Source organism: Xenopus laevis, chromosome 1S, assembly GCF_017654675.1.
Source record: "Xenopus laevis strain J_2021 chromosome 1S, Xenopus_laevis_v10.1, whole genome shotgun sequence".
In the NCBI taxonomy this organism is placed as follows: Eukaryota; Metazoa; Chordata; class Amphibia; order Anura; family Pipidae; genus Xenopus; species Xenopus laevis.
This window is the reverse complement of record NC_054372.1, coordinates 130,551,093-130,574,378: the sequence shown is the minus strand read 5'-3', so window position 1 is coordinate 130,574,378 and position 23,286 is coordinate 130,551,093. Positions and strand designations below refer to the sequence as shown.

Here is a 23,286-nt window from a genome sequence, read left to right as displayed (position 1 = left end):
TGTGTATATATCTCTCTCTACAACTATTATTTCTCCGAACTAAACTTCCTCATTCTCTCTCTCTCTCTCTCTCTCTCTCTCAGCTATACTGCCATCAATTTTCCTCTACGTTCTGATGCAGAAAAGTGCAATGTTCATGTTATAATCATATAAAACATTTATGGCACCTTAGGGTGGTGGGCACAATCTCAACACTCCATCCTCTGAAATAGTGAGAACCCATTTCCATGACTCCTCAGCCTGTGGCCAAATTTCTTGGATTACTGGAATGTTTACCCAATTTAGTAACAACTCTCTCTTATGAAAACCACAGTTGAAATCTGTCACTGAGTGATGCAATCGTATCTATACAAAAGAAGCTTGCTGTTGTGTGTTTAGAATCTGCTTATACCAAGTACCAAACCACAAGAGAAGTAACATCCAAACAGAGGCGGGGTGATAAAACTAACTCGGATTTTTATTTTCTGATAATCCACTTCATTTATAATAAAAAAAAAAAATAAACAAAAATAGGTTTAAATGGGGAGGATGCCACATGTGAAAGCCACTTGAGCAGAGGATGTAAAGTAACCTTCTTTCTACCATGGATATGTCCTTGGGCATTAGGCAGTTAGAAGATTAATATGGGAACATTGGGAAGGGAGAAAAATCTCATTGCACAAACTGTCCAGAAGCACCCGGTATGTTAAATCTACACCCGGAAGTATACAATTAAAATGGGGGGGAGGGGGAAATAAAATAAAAAGGAAATTTACATACCAAAGGGGACCAGACAAGTGGGCTTGCAGGGACAAAGCTTCAAATTTGATTTTGGAACCACAGAAGCTATATCCTGCATTTTAAATACACCTTTCCCTTTGGTAGGGGCCTTGAGTGCACCACTTCTTTAACCACATGGTTACTGTACATCTGTGTGAACTGGTGAACTTTTATCCCCTTTGATGCTGGACAGGATTTTTAAGGGGCTGGGATGTCAGTACAGGAGGTTATCAGCAGGTTGTGTTTAACGCCGGCCTCCCCTGTCTCTCACTGGTGTACTTCTACTGCGGCTGTGCCTCTTAGTTTCCCGCCGCTCTCTTTCACGCGGGTGCTCTCTACTGTGTTCTCTTCTCTTTTCTCGGTCAGCCTCTCGTGCTCTCTCTCGATTTCTCTCAGCCTCTTTTTCCCTCTCCTTTGCCCTCTCTTTTCTCTCCTCCTCTTCTTGCTCCTCTTGCTCCTTCCGTCGCTTCTCTCGCTCCTTGGCACGCTCTGCCCTATCTGCAACTTTTTTCAGAATCTGAAAGAGAATATGCAGTCAGCACTCAAGATTTCTTTCTGCTATGCTTCAAGCATGAAGAGCTCAGGATAAAAAAAATGGCAGTCATGCAATTTTCTCACTGAAAGTGTTGGTGCGCATGGTTTCGGCAATAATCACTTCAACAGAATGGCTCATGGCGCTAACCACTGATATAAATAGAGATTGATATGTTTTGGTAATTGTACACAAGCTGTAAAGCACATTTTGTTGCAGTAGGGATGGAGTTTCTTGCAGCTTGCCTATAACTGTATTCGAATCGGACATGCCGCAAGTCATTTACGGGCATCTACAGGGTACAAGTTACCCTGGGTACAAGTTACTAAATAAGATATGGGAAAGTAATAATATCAAATGGAAATTCAAGGCCACTGCACTGACTTGCAAATTAATTACATATAATAAACATAATAAAATGCAAATGCTACCAGGGTATTCTAGAGCTGCCCCAGGTTCTTCATATCTGGTAACCTTATGCTAAAGAAAACAGTGAAATCACCAAGTCAAAGCTATCATTAATTCCAGGAATGTAGCAGGCACATTGGTGTTTTCTGCAAGTTGTTGGGAGTATAATATTGGTTTTTCCATGTTGGAGGAATTGTGGACACATAAATCAAAGGCAGTAAATTTTGTAAAGAAGTTCCTTAAACCCTTTCACAAAATGACAATAAGTCATTTGTACATTCTTCTGAATGTTAAACTTTGCAAGCACAAAATGCATGATGCAGAGACACTGAAGGAATAACAGCAGTTGATGAGGGTTTGAAGTCATTGATGATGGTTTGCAGAAAACATTCAAACATCCTTTACTACTTGATATTAACAGGCAAAAATGTGCAGTCTAGGATAATGCAATTACCTGGTCTTCGGTGAGTGGGAGCCAATATATACAAGGGGCAGCTTTGGTTTTGTGAAATAAATCATCCAAGAGTTTTGCGGGGGGTTCTTCTTGTACTTTCTCTGTAAAAGTCAAGAATATTGGAGCATTAGATTAGGGACATTTTTTATAATGAACCAAAAGAAGATGGTGCTGACATTTTCACAAGCAACAAGAGAATGTCATAGTGCCAAAGTACTCGGGCAACTACTATGGCATGATGCATTATCAACTACATAACGTTGACATAGTCATAACTACTTACGAAATTTGAGAACCACCAAGGGCCATAAAAGCATTTACATATAATAGTCACTTAGCCTACATTACTAAAATAATTTTGGCACAATTAGATAGGGTAAATTGTATTAGAAAATCCTTGCAGTTTTCTAGTAAAGCGGTTCATGGATATGCATCTAAATGCAGTCATACACTCATTGATCAGGTACACTCTCTTACTGATCATCCTATGGGCCTGACTGACAGAGAGCATATTAAGGGCCATACATGTACGATCACCTTACTGTGTTTGGGCTAATGGGCACTAATGATTAGAACAACAGCATATGTCATTTTCAAACCAGCTGAAATCGCTAAATATCTATAGCATATGAACATTGGCCAGAATCGTTAATTTGCTATACATATACAAATATATAAAACTGTATTGGTGCATAAATAACCAACTTTACATTCCGCTAAACAAAACACAACAAAGAGGCTCAATACAGCAGGTCTGATAAACATGCTGAAATATGACCACAGGTTATCATCCATCAAAAAAACTAACTTTTTTATTTTTAACACATACAGGATTGACTATTTCCTCTTTACAGTTTTATATAACTTTTAAATATCTTTCTGTAAACATAAAAACAACCTATAGGATGTTTTTTCCATCTATGTGGATTTATGCTATCCCAGTATCAAGTAAAACGTACAATTCTACTTTTTAAATAAAGTAAAAATCAGTCAAAATTGAAGAAAAAGTATTGTTTGCTGCAATAAGACATAATAAGATAACGTGGTATTTTAAAGTCCTCTGGATAATGGCTTTTTAAATACTTGTATTTGTTTAAAGATATAAAACTAAGCACACGACAAGGCAGGCCATTCTCAGATGGGAATAACTTACTTCTGTGCTGGCACAGTGGTATAATATTGTAGCTACTGCAAACAATGTTACAATGTAACAGCAATAGCCTAACCAGAATTGTCATTTTTAGTAATGTTACTCAGATTAGGCATGGACACAGGATAAAGAAATATTCTTATTTTTACTCTAATAGGAAGTAATACCCTACTTGGCCTATGGAGAAAAACGAACAACCATTGTGTTTAAATCAGACAGTTTCTTACGCACAAAGGCAGATGCTTCCTATAGCCTAACAGAACCAGACTGGAGCAGAATTGTGTGACAAGATCCTATTAGAAGATTACAATACTTGAAATTGAACCAATGGCAATGTGGCCATAAACTGGGGTGGGGAATGTATACTTGTTAAATGCTTTTTAAAAAGATTCACCTTTCTTTTCGTTTTTCTTCTCCTTGGACTTTGCATGTTCTTTCCTCCTACGGTCTCGAGAGGGTGATCTGGGTCCTTCCCGGATCTTGTCTCTATCCCACTCTCTCTCTGAACGTGTGCGTTCTCTTCTTTCCATCTCTCGCTCTCTCTCTGCCCACTGCTCTCTTGCTCCTCGATCATGTTCCCTGTGTTCACCTCGCAGAGCAGGGACGTGTGGGTGGGGATGAGGTTGTTCCTCAGGTTTTGGCTCTGGCGGGCGCTCCACCAAAAGACCCCGATGGAAATCCAGCTAAAAAAAAAGATAGATATATACACACACAATTTTCCAAACGCAATTTGCATGTTTGAAGCAAAATGTAGATTAACTAAAACCATCTTTTAATGACTCCCCAAGTGTGAAATAAAAATCACAATTCCCTTTGTAAATTATACACACAACAGGAACTAATCTCTGCACAGAATTTAACTGTAGATGGGTAAAGTGTATTCTCTGCAACATCCAGTATCCCCACGTTTTTCTTGAGCAGCACTAAAGATTTGTGGGAACAATAAAATGCAACTTTACCTCATCTTGCTCAGCAAAGTCGACAGAGAGAAATTTTGGATTGGACTGTGGCCATTTCACACCATGAAGAGAGTTCCTAGTTGCAACTGCTTCTTCTGTTGTGGAGTACTGTCAGAAAATGAATGCACAAGGGTTATCAAAAATAACTAAAAGCGAACACGGAGAGAAATTAAATTAAAGATGTACGTTTGTGAGCACAGTGCATCAAATAAGCCCACGTGAAAGACTTTAATATAGCATCATCCACTGGCACACTGTCAGAAAAAAAGGTACACTTTGCCTTTGAGAGGATAAACAAAGTCCCGTATAGCTCTTACTGATTTGGCACAAAAGGAAAATGACAGTACATTAAGCACAAGAGATGTGAAATTTATCAAGCAAGAGGCTAGTAATACAAATTCTCACCGTGACATAGCAGTGAGATTTAATTTTGTCTATCCAGAAGTTTTCCTCCACTATAGACCCTGTACGAGAAAGCAACTCCTTCAGTTGTCCTAAAGTGAAAGGTCGGACCTAGAATAGAAAAACATTAGACTATTTAAAGAACCAGGTATTGTTCCGTACTTGATACACACCCAGGAAATTATGGGTTTGGCAAAATATGTTAGGGTGCTAGCAATCAACAGCAGTTATACAATGTGGCCGATCATGCCAAACAGTAATCTGACTGAGGGCCAGCAAGAGATTTTATGTACTTAGATATAAACCAATAGTGCGACCTACAATTTAAAGGGGTTGTTCACCTTTGTAACAAATTGACAAATCTAACAGTTCACATGAATAGAACAAACTTTTCCATAGAAATAGTTAACAGAAAAAGTACAGTTCAAGAGATATTCACCTCAGAAGTGTCCCTGTACTAATCCTTCAGTTCTTCACAGACCCTGTGCTGGGAGGGGGTCACTGACCCCCAAAAACACTACAGTGTTCACTTCCTCTTCCTTATATGACATCACACATTGTACTGGCAGCTAACTTAACTCCTATTGGCTATGTCTGCTGTCAATCTGCCACTGCTTCCTGTGCTGGGCTGTGCTGAGGAATTTGAGCAGCATTCAGGTACTGAAGAGAAACTGTTACAAGTTTGTGAGAGGGAGGGGGAGTGTGGGCTGTGTGCTGCAGAGACTTCAACTGTGCAGATGGGGGGGGATCGAGGTGCTTGAGACCAGGAGTTTTATGGATAATAGATCTTTCCATAATGTGGATCTTCATACCTTAAGTCTACTAGAAAATCTCGTAATGATTAAATAAACCCAATAGGCTGGTTTTGCTTCCAATAAGGATTAATTATATCTTAGTTGGGATCAAGTACAAGCGACTGTTTTATTATTACACAGAAAAAAGAAATCATTTTTATAAATTTGAATTATTGGATTATAATGGAGTCTATGGGAGACGACACTTGTTCTTTCCAGAAATATATTATTGGGGGGGGGGGGGGGTCCATGTATTATTTGTGTATTTACCTCATAAAAAATCATTATTCAGCAGCTGACGTGACTTCTGGGACTATTTGTATGAGCTTGAGGCTTTCCAAATGAGTTGAATTTTTGTGCATAAAGTAAAATATTTTTCTGATATAGATCCCTCTATCATGAAAAATATAACTTTTTAATTTTTTGGTATTTAGAGCTCTAAATCTTGTTCCAAAAGGTATCGTTTTCCTAGGTAAATTACCGCCCCCCCCCCAGGGAGAGAGCACAAAATGTTCAAAAAACCTACCTGCCCTCATCACTGCTCTGCCTGTCACTTAGGGCTGCCACCTCACCCTTTTAAAACCAAACACATATGAAATCCACAGCCTGCATGGCTAATTGGCAATTCATTTAGATGCATGATACATGGCTGCACAGAAATCAGTTCAGTCTGCAGCATCTAAATGAGTTGATAATTAGCCATGCAGGCTGTGGATTTCATATGTGTTTGGTTTTAAAAGGGTGAGGTGGCAACCCTACTGTCCCTGCTAGATGTGTAAGTTACATACGTTTCTCAGCAAGTCAGTGCTGGTTTTGTTGCAATTTTGTAAATAACTGACATTGTGCTTAATGCCAAAGGTATTAAAAGATAAAAATATGGAAAGCCAGTATTTATTCACAGAAAAGGTTGCACCCCTTTAGCACTCCATTCAGTTTTAGTCTAGGTAGAAGGAGCGTGCCAGAATTGGGAGAACAATGTTGCGCCTTCCTTTTCTGCAGTATTTGTCTGCATGGCTGTGTGATCGTTTGATACAAAGCAGGTTTGTTTATATGCTGCGTCGGTTAACCTCTGCCATTACAATTGAGTAATCAACCAATGATCATTCAAATTATGTGACTGGTTACAGTTCACAAGCACCCAATAAATTACTAGGAGGAGGGCAGTATCAACATCCAATAGGAAACAAGTAAGGGCAAAGCCTGGGCATGATGATGTCATCATATAGGAAGTTCTTGGTGTGTCAGGTTCAAAATAGGCCACTCCCATCATTTCAGAAAACTGGTCTGAGAGACAGGAGAAGGGCTGAGTTAATAGGTATAAAAATTAGCTTTTACAATGGCATTTTTACTTTTTGTTATGGAAAATGGTTTTTCTAACACATTGAGAGCATTGTTAGTGGTTTCATAAGATTTGAACATTGAAGGTGAACAACCCCTTTAATGCCGCAGACTAGGTGTACCTGTAAAATTGGTGTAAACGGCAACAACAAAAAAAAAATTCCCGAAATATGAAAAAATGTAAAACGACTTAAAATGGGCAATGCTCCTATAGGAAGGTATTAGTACATGAAGAATAAAAAAAAAGTCCAGGTAATAGTATAATGTGGTAAAGTAGAATCTGAGTAGACTATCAATTTCCTTCTTAGAACTTACCAGATTACAGATATGCACGATACAGCTCATTTTGTTGCGTGGGGGAGAAGGAAGCTGAGATGCTGTTCGAACAGGGTCATCTATAGTAATAGAGACACCACTCTTTTGCTGACTGATTGAACGTCTTAAGAGTGTGTCTCCCAAAGTTACTGTAGGAAGAATGGATTAAATGGAGTTGTTAGAGCCCATATCAAAGTTGATAGAAAGTAAAGCATCTGCAGAAAATTAAAGGGATTCTGTCATGATTTTTATTGTGTAGTTTTTATTTCTAAATTACACGGATTACAATGCAAATAACTCACTCTACCATGTAAAATTTAATTCCTAACCCAACAAATGTATTCTTTTTTTTTAGTTGTAATATTGGTGTGTAGGCAGCCACCTCAGGTCATTGTGCCTGGTCATGTGCTTTCAGAAAGAGCCAGGGCTGCACTATGAAACTGCTTTCTGAGGCTATTGTTTCTCCTATCTTAATGTAACTGAAGCAGTAAAGAGTGAATGAAGTTTATCAGAGCACAAGTCACATGACTGGGAGCACCTGGAAAAATGACAATATGTCTAGCTCCATGTCAGAATCGAAAATGTAATGTGTGTGTGTGTGTGTGTGTGTGTGTGTGTGTGTGTGTGTGTGTGTGTGTGTGTGTGTGTGTGTGTGTGTGTGTGTGTGTGTGTGTGTGTGTGTGTGTATATATATATATATCAGTTTTTTTTGAAAAACATATTTTAATGCAGAAGTCTGCTGGAGCAGCACTATTAACTAATGCATTTTTGAAAAAAAAAAAAAAATATATCATGTTTTACCATGACAGTATCCCTTTAAATAATGTTTGACAATATCTGGTCCACTACCATTTAGTACTAACCTCTAACTTCTGCTCTTGAAGGACTTTCTGTGGGGGGTTTCTTAACTTCTGGTTCACTAGGAGGAGCTACATGAGTTTCCACTGGAACAGGATTTGGTTCTGGTTCTGGTTCAGCAGCATTTTCTGCCTCATCTTCTTTCACTTCTCCTTCCTCTTGTCCATTCTCTTTAATCTCTGCTGGTACCACCTACCAAAAGTGTAAACTATGACTCTTGCTCATTGTGTTTTAAAGGGCAACTAAAGTCTAAAATAGAATAATGTTAGAAATGCTGTATTTTGTTACTAAATATAAACATGCACTGCACCAGCAGCCTAATAAGACAAATGATTTATGCTTTCAAAGTTGGCGCAGGGGGCTGTCACCTTGTAACTGTTAGAAATTTCTGCAATATCAAGACTCGCACATGCTCAGTGTGGTCTGGGCTTCATTTGGGAGGTTAAGCTTAGGGATCGTCATAAATTATCAAAACAGCACAAGTCAAATAATATCTGCCATAGAAGCCAATACAGCAACACTGATTAATAATCAGAATATAAAGACTGCACTGAGTCTCTGGATAGAAATCTCTACAGGGAATCCAACAATGCTGCTCGAGTTATGGGAAGTAAGGTGGGCGGGGCTCCCCCTGCCATTTGATAGTATGATCGTTTACCTGCACAGCAGTTGGGGACCGTCTGACAATTCCTATCCACAGCAGTAAAATAAGGGGGAATTTCACTGCATACAGTCAGGTTTATTTTTTTTAATTGAAGTATATTGGAGATAGATTTATTTTTCATTAAAGAAAGTAAAAATGGGATTTTATATTTTTGCCTTTAGCAGCAATCCCTAACAGGAGAGAACATATCAAGCTCACCTGTGTAACCGTTCTGCAAATTTTGAGGCCTTTGTCATGGGAACTGTCATCTCCATTCCTCTCTGCCTCATCTTCAGAAATGTGAGTGTCTTCAGCATGAAGGTCCACCACTGCCTCTTGCTTTATCTCCTTTATCTCTGGGATTAGATTCTGGGAGAAGAAAACTCAGTTTTTGTTGCATGCAAATTGTACATTTGGCAGAGACTTTAACTCCTTAATGGCACAAGGTTCAGACATTTTTGATAACTAAGCAGAACTACCAAAGTGGTATTGTGATTTCTATACAAACAACTCCCCCCCCAATCTATTCAAATAAAGCACCACATATCACATTACACGGAGGTTTGATGGGGTTCAAGTGATAATCATAAATGCGCTTTACCATACACTATTTTTAGGTAGATGTACAGGTGCATCCTGTCCATTGTGTTCACCTATCAGAATGGTGAAACCCCAAGGCAGGAAAAGGCCCTTCACTGAAATATTATGGTTACAAAAAAACCTGGCCACTCTACCTGTAGAACAACTCTTGGCAACATACAAAGTTGTGATTAACTTGTGTAAGCGCATCTAGGGCTACATTAAAGTGGAAGTAAAGTCTAAAATAGAATAAGACTAGAAATGCTGTATTTTTTTGTATACTAAACATAAACACTAACTTACAGCAGCACAAGCCTAATCAAACCAATGATTCATGCTTTCAAAGTTGGCCACAGAGGGACACCATCTTGTAACTTTGTTAAACATCTTTGCAAGACTGTGCACATGCTCAGTGTGGTCTGGGCTGCTTAGGGATCGTCATAAATTATCAAAACAGCACATATCTGCCAGAAGCCGATACAGCAAGACTGCTTAATAATCAGATTATGCAGACTGCACTGGGTCCTGGGTATTGTCATGTAATCTAATATGGATTTTATAGTTTTTGTATTGTTTAATACAACTCTCTCCAACTCTGCAGAGCTAGTGGCTGCAGTAAAATAATCCTCTAAATAGAATCCCAGTTTATCTGTTTAAATCTGGCTCCATGATCTTTGTCCCTGCAGCTGGAGTTGGAAACAGTAAAGGGGATATAAAGGCAAAAATAAAATCCAATACAAATCTCTACAATTGCGGACTGTTCTACAGGGAAACAAACAAAGCTGCTTGAGTTCTGCATGGCTGGGAAGGTGGGGGCTCCCCCTGCTGTTTATAAGTATGATTGTTTCCCTGCAGAGCAGTTAGGGACTGTCTGACAATTCCTATCCACAGCACTAAATGAAGGGAGAATTTCACTATATACAGTCAGGTTTCTTATAAAAACGGTACACATTTTTTAAGAAAAGTAAAAATCTAAAAAAATTGCGTTTCTGATGTTATATGGCTGATATTGCAGCAAATACAAAATGATCAGTACATTGGCTGAAGCAGGCTCACTTAATGTGACATATTAGCACCTTTAACCCTCACACTGCAGTTTTCACACACTACTAGATGAACTAAACCAGCCAGCCCACCAAATGGATCTTATCAAATAAATATCAGAAGGCACTTCCAATACACATGATGCATTATTTGTCGTTTGCATTTATTGATTCGTGCAGAAATTACAACTCAAAACATCAGGCTGTACTAAACTGTACACTGGTGGTGCATCTAATTTAACTGCAGCTACTACCATGTTATGAAAGGATTGCAGTCCAATCTTAGCTGTCCCCAGAAAATTGGAAAATTGTGGACTAATGTACACATATTTAAAAGTGAATACTAGTTACAAATTATAAAGACATTTATTTAATACAAGCATTAAATTAGCAATAAGAGCACACATTCAATGATTCCTCTGTCACCTTCTGGACTATTGTACCTTAAGTGATTCAGTTGAGATGCTTATGGAGGGTTTTTTCTGTGTTGTTGCTGTACTGGCTCCCCAGCGCCTCCGTCTTGCTGGATGAGCACCCTCATTGTCGCTGTTCATTGTAGTGGATGATGAAGGCTGAATAGAACATTTACTGGCAGCTAATGGGAGAGAAAATGTTTATATTGTTGCAGGGCAAACCCATTTTCATTCCTTACTAAAACAAATGGAAATATTAAATGTTGCCATTTTCAAAATATATACATATTCAGGGCAACCTAACAATGATGACAATTGTATAAATACAATTGCATGAGTGGATTTCCTTTACTATCTTAGGGCTAATTTATTAAAATAGGTCCTATAACTGTACCAGTGATGATACTAATACTCCAGAGATGCTGCTGAGAAATGAATCAACTAAATGTTGCATAATTGTAACAGTTTAGAGTCTGCACCTGAATTACTGAGCTGACAGACTGAAATACCAGAGACACGAACATTAAACTTGGATTTTGAAAAAAACAGTAAAAAATAAATAATGAAAAGTTATTGAAAAAAGTCTATTTCTGGGGAACAATCTGAAAACAAATGAACTGAAAAAAAGTGTTTGGAAGGTCAAAACCCTTTTAATGTCCGGATGTGCCTTTATTATTTAGTCAAACTGCAGTTAGATTAACTTAACCATATGACTGAATGAATTGATCTTTACTTACATATAACAGAGATCTTCCGTTTGAATGTTCTTGGTGGAGTAGTACTCTAAAGAAAGGTAGAAAGTAGCAAAGAGAAACAAGAAAAAGTGGGGTGATGTAAAAATTGCACCCCGGGAAGAAAAGACAATTGTTAGTCATTTTACAATATTTTTTTTTTTTTAAATTATGAAATAAAAATCCTGTTTCTGAAATTCAGTATGATTGCATCAGTCAAACTTCATGTAAGTTAAAGCATCATAAAAAAAAAATCTCAAAAGTGCTGGTTTAAATCAATGATATTGCAGTCTTATATATTCTACAAAAAGAAAATTGTTCATCTTCCCTATACTAAAGAATTTAGCAAACACCTGAATGATTCCAGGATTTTATAGACCATACTTTTAGCATATCTGCAGTGTAACAGGCCCTTCTCGAGATCTTCATTTACAAGAATGTTATTATTTCATATACAAGTTATTAGTCTTAAAAGGCTAGTATTACTGCGGCTATTTTATACGGACAGAATAAAGCGGAAAAAAGCTTGTTCAGTTTAGCTTATTTAAAAAATGACACAAACTTCCAAAAAATACAATTTTACACGGGCCTATGATTCCTTAGTTTGAAAGGACATGAAACTGGCCATGTATGGGTTGATAAAAGCTACCTATTCAAATCCCCCAGAACAAGTCATCATCGTTTTGGCCGATGACAGCTTATTTGGCTGAAAAACTGCCAAATATCTGCTGGATTTCAGAATCCTTCATCGGCATGTTCAAAATGTGCTTTTGGAACATTTTTAAACCAAATGTGTTCCGGATTCCAGAGTGCATTCTCTCAACAATGGCAAAGATGGCAGCCATTAAACGTCTGTGCTACTCTGCCCTTGGCCAGAGGTACAAAAAAGCCATATACTATATAAGAAAGGTTATAAAGCTCTACTCTTGCAGAAAACCAAGAATGGTGTTTGAACACTTGTTTTCCTTGTAAAAACGGAAACCATTATATTCTACACAGCCTGATATCTGCTATGTAATTATCTTCCTTATTCAACATGATTGGCATATAATAAAATAAAATCACATGTGAGTAACATGATCTAAACCAGCACAAAAGGATTCACCAAATATTGTTAGCTGCTTTTTCTTACAAGAAGAAAGAAAGAGAATGTAAGGACAATTTAAAGGGGTTCTGCATTCCATTGTTCATAAATTGCCGTCTGCTTCTATGGAAATAGACCATACAATTGACAAAATATTCCTCTGGTTACAAAGGAAAGAGAATGGGTTACAGAATTTAAAATTTGAGAGGTGGTGCTTCCAACTACAAGACAGAGAAAACACCTATGCTCTAAAATGTAATCAGCTTTAGCTCAAATTTGTTGTCTGTGGTACAAGATATAGGGTTGAGGCTTTAACACATTGTTCGCACTAAATGTGACTCTTCTACCAACAGTTGCGTGGACAATTTTCTGTTATGCTAAACAGAGTAACCTTGGCTAACTGAATAGGTCTACTTCCAGTGAAATAGACTTCGGATTTATGGACAGTGGTGAGTATTGTTGCCCTTAAATAATCCTTCAGCATTAAAAAAAATAAAAAGCAAAAACAAAAAAAAAAAAAATAAGAGGGCTAAGGAGACAGAGGGAAGTAGATAAAAGAAAATATATAAACCAACGATTAATCAGGAGTGAAGAAGTGTCCTGGTACCCCGTGTTTCTCTCCCACGTGGCTCGGGAATGGCCAGCCGATGCCCCTCTGAATATTTTGGAATTGGTTTTGTCGTGTATTTTTGGAAGGTGTGATGGGAGGAAATGGTGAGCGGTGAGGAGGGTGGGTGAGAGGGGTAATCGTCCCATTGAGATCCTTGCCATAAAGAGGTTGTAAGTCAATTGTAAGCAAAGTTCATAATCTTTAAGATCTTGTAGAGAGCCCGTTTCCTCCAAGGGGCAACCCCCACAGGTTCAGAGTGTTTCTGAGGGGATGCAGACCTATGACCATTGACACAAAACGTTGGTCTGCAGATGATGAGCACTCCTGGCAGAAGGGTCAAATCTCCATATCACCATCTTTAAAGGCCAAAATGACACAAAGTGGAGTCCCAATCAAACTGTAATGCCAAGTGGTCTGTTGAATATATAGCTTACAAGGCAAAAAGATGAGTGTCTTTGGTAGAAGCATTTCAGATTTTGCAGTTTTGCATGACAAGATCAAGAGTCTGTATAATGTCCAACAACTTTGCTCCACAGTGTCTTGGAACATGCCGGTTTTCAGTATAGCTATGCTTGTTCTTGTGTTTGTGAGCCGAACAAATCCAAGCTGTGGAATGGATTATATGGAGTACCTTATGACTGAACTAAACTTTTTAAAAACAAAAGATCTTTGAGACATTTGCTGCAGAGACATCTGTTTTTCGTAGAATAGGGAAACCCCAGCAATAAACAGTCAAGTGTTTTAAATATATTTTTATAGCTCATGCAGAACATTGCCCATTCATGAAAAGCAGCTCATATATTTGCAAATGTACAGCTTTCTTAGTGTACATAATTGCACCCAGTCTTTGCTTTGGGGCCACGTGTTAAAGACACTTGTATTTCGTGACATCAGAATCAGGCTGAAGGGGATATGATGCCCACCCATTCCTCCTTTCTTATGGCACACAGCTGCATCTGTCCAACACCCTCCGGGCTGCTTGGGTAAAGCTGGGCTCTGAATGGGTAATGCTGTGCCTGGTAGTCCAGCAGGGATTTGGTGAAGGCGCTGGGGCGATGGGACACATGTCTTTACGGAGGAAGGAACGGCACACATACATATACAGGCTTCGCTGGTTGACAAGGGAGGTGGGAGAGAGCAGGGAGCACCTTATAACACCATCTCCCAATAAATATCCCAACTGCAATTTGTTGTCGTTCCAACCCGCAATTCCCAGTGTTTCACCTTTGTGTCAGCTTTTAGTATTTTGTAGCTGTATCAGTTCTAGAAATATTTTAATGGACTCATATTTTTTTATTTAAGCCTTTCTGTTCTACTTTTGATCAGCCTTAAACCGTATGTTATGTGGTTTTTGTGGTTAAAAGAACCCTAAAAACAAATTAATATTCCATTCTGACTTTTTTTTCCAATTGCTGCCAGGTTACAATGATAATTAAGCCTTAGCAGTCAGACATTCTAAAGAAAATTATTGAAAAAACACAAAAAATAAACTGCAGATTAAAAAAAAACAAAAAAAAAACCTACAATCTAATTCATGCTAAGAGCTATGTATAAACTACCCCTTAAACACCTACACAGCTCTAATTAAGGGAAGGTCATGTAGATTGTTTGCCAAACTCCCACAATGAAGTCCTTATACACAGCAGCAACTTCCCTCTTAATGCACTTGTGTCTGGGACTCCACACACACCAAAGAACATATTGAAAATAGTAAATTTTCATTTGATTATACTAAGATAAAATAATATTTTGCTACAGTTACAGAACAATGCCCACAATTGCCTACTTTTTAATCTGTAGCATTATTATATTATATAACCTATTTAGCACTGAATACTAACATATTCTGCAACTTAACTTAATTTCTTTTTATTAGAAGGTAATCAGGGACCTCGATTCTGGGATGGCAGTGGATGTGATTTACTTAGACTTTGCTAAAGAATTTGATACAGTGTCACACAAAAGGTTACTGGTTAAATTAAGGAATGTACATAGTATTTGTACCTGGATAGAGAACTGGCTAAAAGACGACTACAAAGAGTGGTGGTAAATGGAACATTTTCTAATTGGACCAGTGTTGTTAGTGGAGTAACGCAGGGCTCTGTACTAGGTCCCTTGCTTTTCAACTTGTTTATTAATGACCTGGAGGTGGGCATTGAAAGTACGGTTTCTATTATTGCTGATGATACTAAATTGTGCAGAACTATAGGTTCCATGCAGGATGCTGCCACTTTGCATTTTGTTTAAGTTGGGAAACTGGGCAGCAAACTGGAAAATGAGGTTCAATGTTGATAAATGCAAGGTTATGCACTTTGTAAAAAATAACAAATGCAAGTTATACACTAAATGGCAGTGTGTTGGGAGTTTGCTTAAATGAGAAGGATCAAGGGTTTTTTGTAGATTATAAATTGTCTAATTGCGAGGGGACATGATTACACTTTACAAGTACATTAGAGGACATTATAGACAAATAGCAGGGGACCTTTTTATCCATAAAGAGGATCACTGTACCAGAGGCCACCCCTTCAGACTAGAACAAAAGAACTTTCATTTGAAGCAACCAAGGGGGTTCTTCACAGTCAGGTCAGTGAGGTTGTGGAATGCACTGCCAGGTGATGCTGTGAAAGCTGATTCAGTTAATGCCTTTAAGAATGGCTTGGATGATTTTTTGGACAGACAGAATATCAATGGCTATTGTGATACTAAACTCTATAGTTAGTATAGGTATGGGTATATATAATTTGTGTGAAAGTAGGGAGGGGTGTGTGTATGGATGCTGAGTTTTCATTTGGAGGGGTTGGACTTGATGGGCATTGTCTTTTTCAACCCGATTTAACTATGTAACTTCATAGGATATGGAAAAGCAGGGTCCATCAATAATTCACTGCTTGGGTATTGGGTTGGAGGTCCCATACAAATAATGCGTGCTATGCTCTGTACCTAGCTGAATACCAGTCTCACACCCATGAAGTGAGGATGTAGAGAAACATTTTCTTACCTCTTTTTTGTCATCTCCTTCACAACATTCCTCTGAGGACTGTGGGGGTGCAGCCTCTTGGGTCTCACCCTCTGTTTGACACTCTGCAGCCTCCATCACCACGTCCTCACTCTCTGGTGTGCTGCAAAAAAAAAAAAAAAAAGCAATTTAGAAAGAGCAAATGAACACTCTATATGAGCCACTGACTATAGTATAATATTGATTACTATGCTCATTCCATGTCACATGTTAAAATATTTATTTTACAAGAAGAAAGCCTGTGAATGTGCAAAAGACAATCTAAGGGGCAAAACAGTTTTAACTGGGAGAGAAGCCCCTAATTTCCTCTTAGTTAACAGCTACTTTTGGATTACAAAAATCAACTAAATACTAAAGCAGTAAATATGGAGTTTTGCCAGTCAGGTTAACAATATCTATTACAATGTACTCTAGAACCCCCAAGATTACCAACAACACCCTCAAATGAAGTCCTAATCTGGGCTGCACAGCAACTACAAACAAAAGGTATCCCCAAGCCTTCTGCCCATTTCAATTAATACCTTGCAATATCAACACACCAGAACACAAAAGATCTTTGTCACAGAAATGAACTAAGCAATAGGGCCACAATCACAACTCATGGTGTACTTCAAATAGCTGGCTGCACTTGATGCATTCCATATGTTTACCATCACTGCACACTGATGAAGACAGCTGTGGCAGTCACACATTATTATGTACATCAGCCATCCAATCCAGTTCCTATGACCACTGGCCATCTTCACATGTGGCATTACTCATAGAACACCATATGGTCTAATAATTTGGAAAATTTGTGTATTTTAAAAAGGGGGAAAAATTAGGAAAATAGCTGCAGGGTATGCTTTTTCCAGACTAATGTTTGTAGTGCAACCGATTCAATTTGATCCAATAAGCACCATCAAAGATCAAGCTATATGGACAAACTTACCCGCAGCATTAGCATAACACTATAGACAATCTATTCACCCATAACCCTTTCTTCTAAAATGATTCTTAATTATTCCCTTACAAAATATAAACTGTGACTAAGTAACCTCAGCCTAACATCCCTGTGTCATTGGAACATCAAAAAATAAAAAAAAAGTGTTTTTAAGTCATGAACATATAATGTACTGTTGTGCTGCACTGGTAAAACTGATGTATTTACTTCACAAACACAACTATAGTTTATATAAACAAGCTGCTGTGTAGCCATGGGGCAGCCATTCAAAGCAGAAAAAAGGAGAAAATGCACCCTGATACATAGCAACAAACAGAAACTCTGTAGTATACAATGGAATTCTTAACTTAAAGGAACAGTAACGTCAAAAAATAAAAGTGTTTTAAAGTAATGAAAATATAATGCAGTGTTGCCCTGCACTGGTAAAACTGTTGTGTTTGCTTCAGAAACACTACTATTGTTTATATAAATAAGCTGCTGTGTAGCAATGGGGGCAGCCATTCAAAGGAGAAAAAGCTCAAGTTACACAGCAGATAGCAGATAAGCTCTGTCTGTCTAATGGTGTTATCTGTTATCCATTCGTTAACCTGTGCCATTTAGCCGTTTTTCAATTTCCGCCATTGCTCCACAGCAGCTTGTTTATATGAACTATTGTAGTGTTTCTGAAGCAAACAGATCAGTTTTACAAGTGCAGGGCAACAGTACATGATATTTTCATTACTTTAAAACACTTGCATTTTTTGGTGTTATTGTTCCTTTAACAGTTATCTCCTGTGTATCCTGTGCTTGAATGGTTGCCCCCATGGCTACACAGCAGCTTGTTTATATAAACTATAGTTGTGTCTCTGAAGCAAACACACCAGTTTTGCCACTGCAGGGCAACAGGACATTATATGGTCATTTTAAACACTTTTGGTTTTTGGGGTTACAGTTCATTTAAGTTGCACCTCACTTTGTTTGCTTCTGGCCAACTAACAGGATTTTTCCATCAGGATAGAATCTTTGTTGCACCAGGATGACAGAGGTATTTGCCTAAACGGCCCATCTGACTTGCAATGTCTAGAACAGTGATCCCCGACCAGTAACTCATGAGCAACATGTTGCTCTTCAACCCTTTGGATATTGCTTCCAATGGCCTCCAAGCAGGTGATTCTTTTTGAGTTCCTGGTTTAAAGGCAAGCTTTAGTTGCATAAAAAACATGCATACGGCCAAACAGAGCCTCCTGTAGGCTGCAAGTCCACATAGGGGCTACCAATACCTAATCACAGCTTATTTGGAAGCCCAGGGAACTTTTTGCTTGCTTGTGTTGCTCTCCAATATTATTTTATACTTGAGTGTGGCTCATGGGTAAAAAAGGTTGGGGACCCCTGGTCATGGCCATAGTGTACAGTAGTTAATGAAGCTATTCGAGCTGCAATCAAAGTGCCCTATATAATGTGACCCATCTGGGAGATGATAGGCTTTCAAACAAAAATAAACCAAGTTTCTTTCACACTTCTTTGCTTCTAGATTTAACCTCAAATGCTCCAGGTACAATATAGAGCTCTCCCCACTTACAGCACAAGCTGTGATACCTTAAACTCATAACCATTCATTCCAGAGAACTTTACAGTGGACAGTCCCAGAAACCTGTATATAAAAACCATAAGCTGCGACCCTCCAGCTGTTGTTCAACTACAACCATAAGCAGCTAAGAATGAGAGGTTGGTTATAGTTCCGACACGAAAGGGTGGTCCCAGGCCATTCCGGTTGTAGTGGAATGGATGAGCATGACGTCGAGAAGGAGGCCACAAGCACGGGAGGCTATAGCCCACACAACATGCAAGCCCTACGCGCTCACCCACTGCGGCGGCAGCAGCAGCACGTCCTGCTCGTCACGTGGCTTCCCGGCACCAATGCAACCCTGCCGCCCAGCCACCCCTCGAACACCGTAAGCACCTCTAGCACCCACACGGAATCCTCTTACCAGTCTTTGTTTTCTGATAACATTTCCCTGGCAGCCGGCTGAAAGGAAAAGGGGGGAGGGACGGGAGGAGGGAGGAACCTTTGGAGGTCGAATGGATAAGCTGAGAGGAAGAAAGGGAACAAGAAGCAGCGGGGAAAAGAAAAAGAGAGAAGAGCGAAGGCAGCCGCGGGTCTCTGGCCTGGTCCCGGTACTACCAAATTTAGCTCGCTCTCCGGCAGGGGAGCTACACTCAAACATGCTCGGCAGCCATCTTGATTATTACCCAGCAGCCCCCAGCGCAGAAAGGAAGGTTCTTAGAGGCGGGCAAAGGGTGGGACGCGGCTGCGAGCTGCTCTAGTTACAGAGCGTGGAAGAGCTTTCCTACCGGACTGCTCAGGAAAGGCAATGTGCTACTATACACGCTGGCATCATCCTGATCCATTTGGGGGGCCCACCAGTCCTCTTTCAACTACCAACCCCAGCGTCGTTGTACCGGCTTGTAGTTCAACTACAGCTCTACACTTATTTCTACGTTTAGCACTTTCACATCGGCTCTAGAGATCAAGTTGGACTACAACTCCCAGCATGCTTTAGGCACTGCTAGTGCACAGGAAGAGCTTATCAGAAATAACAGTATTACAATAGCTTTCTATCTCTAAAATATATATTCAGCGTATAGAAATAATAGTGCTGCGTGCAATATAGAGTTGCGGCCACCTTCTATCCAGGTATTGCGAAGGCCACGGAGTTAATATGCCTCAGGGCAACACTTTCCAACAGTACAAACTATGGAGGGTTTTGAATGTTGTGGAGCAAACCCTGCAGCGGATTCATAGTCTGCAAACAGCTGGACAAAATGAGTAACCAATCAGTATTTCACTCTGAGACAAACACAACACTGAACACAAACACCTAGTTGGTTGCTATGGGTTACTGCTCTGAGGCAACTTTTGCTCCAATACAATATGACTCTATGGGTTATGACCTTCAGAGCTTTCTGGATAACTGGTTTCCAGATAACGGATGCCATACCTGTACTGACATAAAAGGGAAACCCTAAGGGTCAGGGACACACAGGCAGATTCAGGGAGATTAGTCGCCCATTCAACTTCGGCGACTTCAGAAAACAAAGCGCTCTGAGTGCCTTCCCGCCGGTGATGTTCATTATAGCTGGCGGAAGGCAGTTCAGGGAGATTAGTCGCCACCAAGAAGAAGAGAATTGTTCGCTGGGCGACTAATCTCCCCGAATCTGCTTGTGTGCCCTGACCCTAAGGGAAATTGCTGATCCTTTGCGGTATATACATAATATGCTGGGCACTGGTCTCTCCAAGTGACTGCTTTGCTTGGCCAGTTAGAATTCACTGCCCTGGAAGTGAAATTTATTGTCACATGTACAAGACAACACAGTGATCTGCATTAAATCAGAGATATCTGCCACTGCTGATGTGGCTGAGATTTGTTAAAAAAAATGGGTTAATGTATATTTTAGTCAGGTGGCAACGCTATTAAAGATGTGTACAGTCTCTGTAACTGTGCCCATGACTGCACACTGCCCCCTCTAATTTGCTCTACTTTATAGAACACCTTATAGAGACTAAAATCATTGGTATTTTTACAAAAAGACTCAAATGTCTCCTCAGTAGATTAACCATAAAAGTGTGCGACTTTAAAGAGAAAAGCAAAGTGATGAGCTCCAATAAAGTAGGACTATTATGTGCAACTGAACATACTAGCTCTCATTTAATAAGCCCAAGTGCAGTAAACTAAAGTAACCATTTGGCAAATAGCTTTGCTCAGCCTACCACAGATAGATTATGAAACTATAATACCTAATCACAAAAGCTTGTCTGATCGCTCCAGTACTAGTAAATGCACCGGTGCGAAGCTGAACGCACAGGCTGCTAAAAGCGGATGACTTGGCATGTCCAGACAAAGTATGAAGTTTAGCCTGTGTATGAACTTATGGGAAGCACTGTCTGACTTATTGACTGTTAATTGACAGAGGGGTCTAAGTTGGCCCAGCACATGTGGTCAAATTGGGCAGATTTGCTTGCATTAAACCTCTAGTGTGTAATGAGATGCCAAAGTGCACAAGACAGAAAGCATCAGCAGTAAATGACATGCTACCACCTATGTTAACCCCCCCCCCCATTGTTTATATTTACCAGGATCAATCTCAAACACTGGTGGGCTGTGTGATATAGGAAAGCCACTGTTGGTGCTTTAGTCCAATCCAAGAAGAAAACGTGGTTGCTTTAAGGCCCAGATTTAGAGATGATCTGGTAGGTATCCAGAATGAAGTTCAATTACAATACAGGTATAGGATCTGTTATCAGGAAACCAGAAAATTCTATCATACTTACCAAGATATTCTTTTCCTGGACTTGAACATGGCAATTGGCAACAAAAGGGTAAACCCCCTGCCACGTAGGAGTGACACAAAAATATGCAAGCTGTAAAAAAAAATAAAAAAAAAAGTTTCCCTTTCCTCTACCTCCATCTTTAACAATTGCTGTTTCTCCCCCTATCAAGATAAAGGTGTGGGAACCATGCTCACTGCCATGTTCCAGTCCAGGAAAAGAAAATCTCAGTATGATAGGAGTTTCTGGTTTCCTATACCTCCACATGGCAGTGGGCAATGAAAGGAAAAATAACAACGCAACACAAGAAAACACCAGGGTGGGAATATTTAACTTAGAAACTGCTTTAAATAGATAGCCCAAAAGCAGCCATATTACAAGAAAAAAACATCAATTTTGTAACGCTTAATAATGGTATGTAGGGAAGACCACACTGCAGCCCAACAATTCTTTGTCTGAAGCCTGGGCATTGAAGGCCCAGGAAGCTGCAACTGCTCAAGTTGAGCGAGCATTACATATTTTTGGTACTGGTACTGCCTGTGGAAGGTACGCTTCTTGGATGCACATCTTTATCCATTTAGCAACAGTCGTTTTTGCAACTTTTTCTCATTTCCTTTTTCCATGTAAATTGATAAACAGTGAATTAGAAATTCTGAAGTCTTCCACTCTTTGTAAGTATTTTTTAAGCAGATTCCCACACCCAAAGGACTGGGCTTATCCATTGAGTCTGTATAATGAAGATAAGGTAATGTGATGTCCTGAAATCTAAGAAAATCTGATCCCACCTTTGAGATAAATTTGTTAGGAGTACGAAGCACCACTTTGTCATGGATAAAAAGATTACTGTTTTCATCCATAGTTAGAGCGTGAATTTCTCTCACTTTTCTGGCTGAAGCAATAGCCAAGAGAAAGGCTGCCTTCCAATTCAAATACTTAAAAGGCACTTTCTGAAAAGGCTTTAGAGGGTTCAGAGCTTAGGGCCTCAAGGTTCAATGGTAGATCCCAGAGGGGACTTTGGATTTTGATGATGGTCTTAATCTTTTTACTCCTTGAAAAAATCTCTTCACCAATTCAGACTGTGACCATGTTTCCTCAAACAGAAGGGATAGAGCAGATATTTGTCCTCTGAGTGTAGCCAAACTCAGAACTTACTCAAACCCTGATTGAAGAAATTCCACAAGTACAATCTCATTTATTGCTGAAATGTCTCTATTAGATCTCCATTAAAAAAAAGAGTTGCCCACGCTTTCTGAGTCTCCCAATACTTTTCTGAGGTGGAATTTTCCTGGCTGCCATGAGTGTGCTGAGGGTATTACTGGTTATTCCCTTATGTGTCAAGATTTCCCTCTCAATATCCACGCAGTTAAAGCCCGTTTTTGTTTTGTTTTTTTTGTTTGTTTTTTTTTGGATTTGGGTGAATGATTTCCACTTGCATCAGCAGTTTTGGATGACTGGAAAGTTTGAATGGAGGATCCAGAGCCATTTGGGCTAACTGAGAAAACCAAGGACTTCTTGGCCACCAAGGTACCACCAGTATCACATCTGCCTTGTTGTTTTTGATCTTTTTCAGGGTTTTCACAATGTTGTCTGATTTGATCATGACTGCATGATTCACAATCCACTGAATGCTATTACCCCCAACTGCTCTGCTTTCAGCTCTTTTAGGTCTTTTTACTTGATGCCTTCTCCAATATCCCTGTGTGCACATGTTCTCCAGTTGTGCCCCCCAGTCCTGGCTGCTGGCATCTGTAGTGATCACCTTCCAAGAGGGGGAACTCAAGGACTTGGGCATTTTCAAGTTCTCAACATTCATCCACTAGTGTAGTTTCCGCACAATATCTTTTGAAATACATTTAATCTGCTGTGGACTGGAGTGATCTTTGTTCTGACACCTTGAATGTATTCTCGCCCATTTCACTGCATCTATGGTGGCTATACTTTTCCCAAAC

At 39.4% G+C, this 23,286-nt stretch overlaps 1 protein-coding gene across 3 annotated transcripts in view; it reads right to left on the bottom strand.

The window, feature by feature from the left end:
• Positions 1-439: 439 nt before the first annotated feature.
• The window catches only part of acin1.S (apoptotic chromatin condensation inducer 1 S homeolog), a 50,312-nt gene continuing 27,465 nt past the window's right edge, over positions 440-23,286 (bottom strand). For 2 of the 3 annotated variants that reach the window (XM_018239747.2, XM_018239756.2), the window contains 11 exons: positions 16,071-16,191; positions 11,385-11,430; positions 10,678-10,829; positions 8,832-8,981; positions 7,975-8,161; positions 7,112-7,260; positions 4,668-4,775; positions 4,263-4,370; positions 3,698-3,986; positions 2,154-2,254; positions 440-1,276 (listed from right to left, as the gene is read on the bottom strand). In XM_018239747.2, the coding sequence (XP_018095236.1) occupies positions 1,004-1,276; positions 2,154-2,254; positions 3,698-3,986; positions 4,263-4,370; positions 4,668-4,775; positions 7,112-7,260; positions 7,975-8,161; positions 8,832-8,981; positions 10,678-10,829; positions 11,385-11,430; positions 16,071-16,191 (1,684 nt within the window). In that variant the 3' untranslated portion in view covers positions 440-1,003. 3 annotated transcript variants of the gene reach the window in all.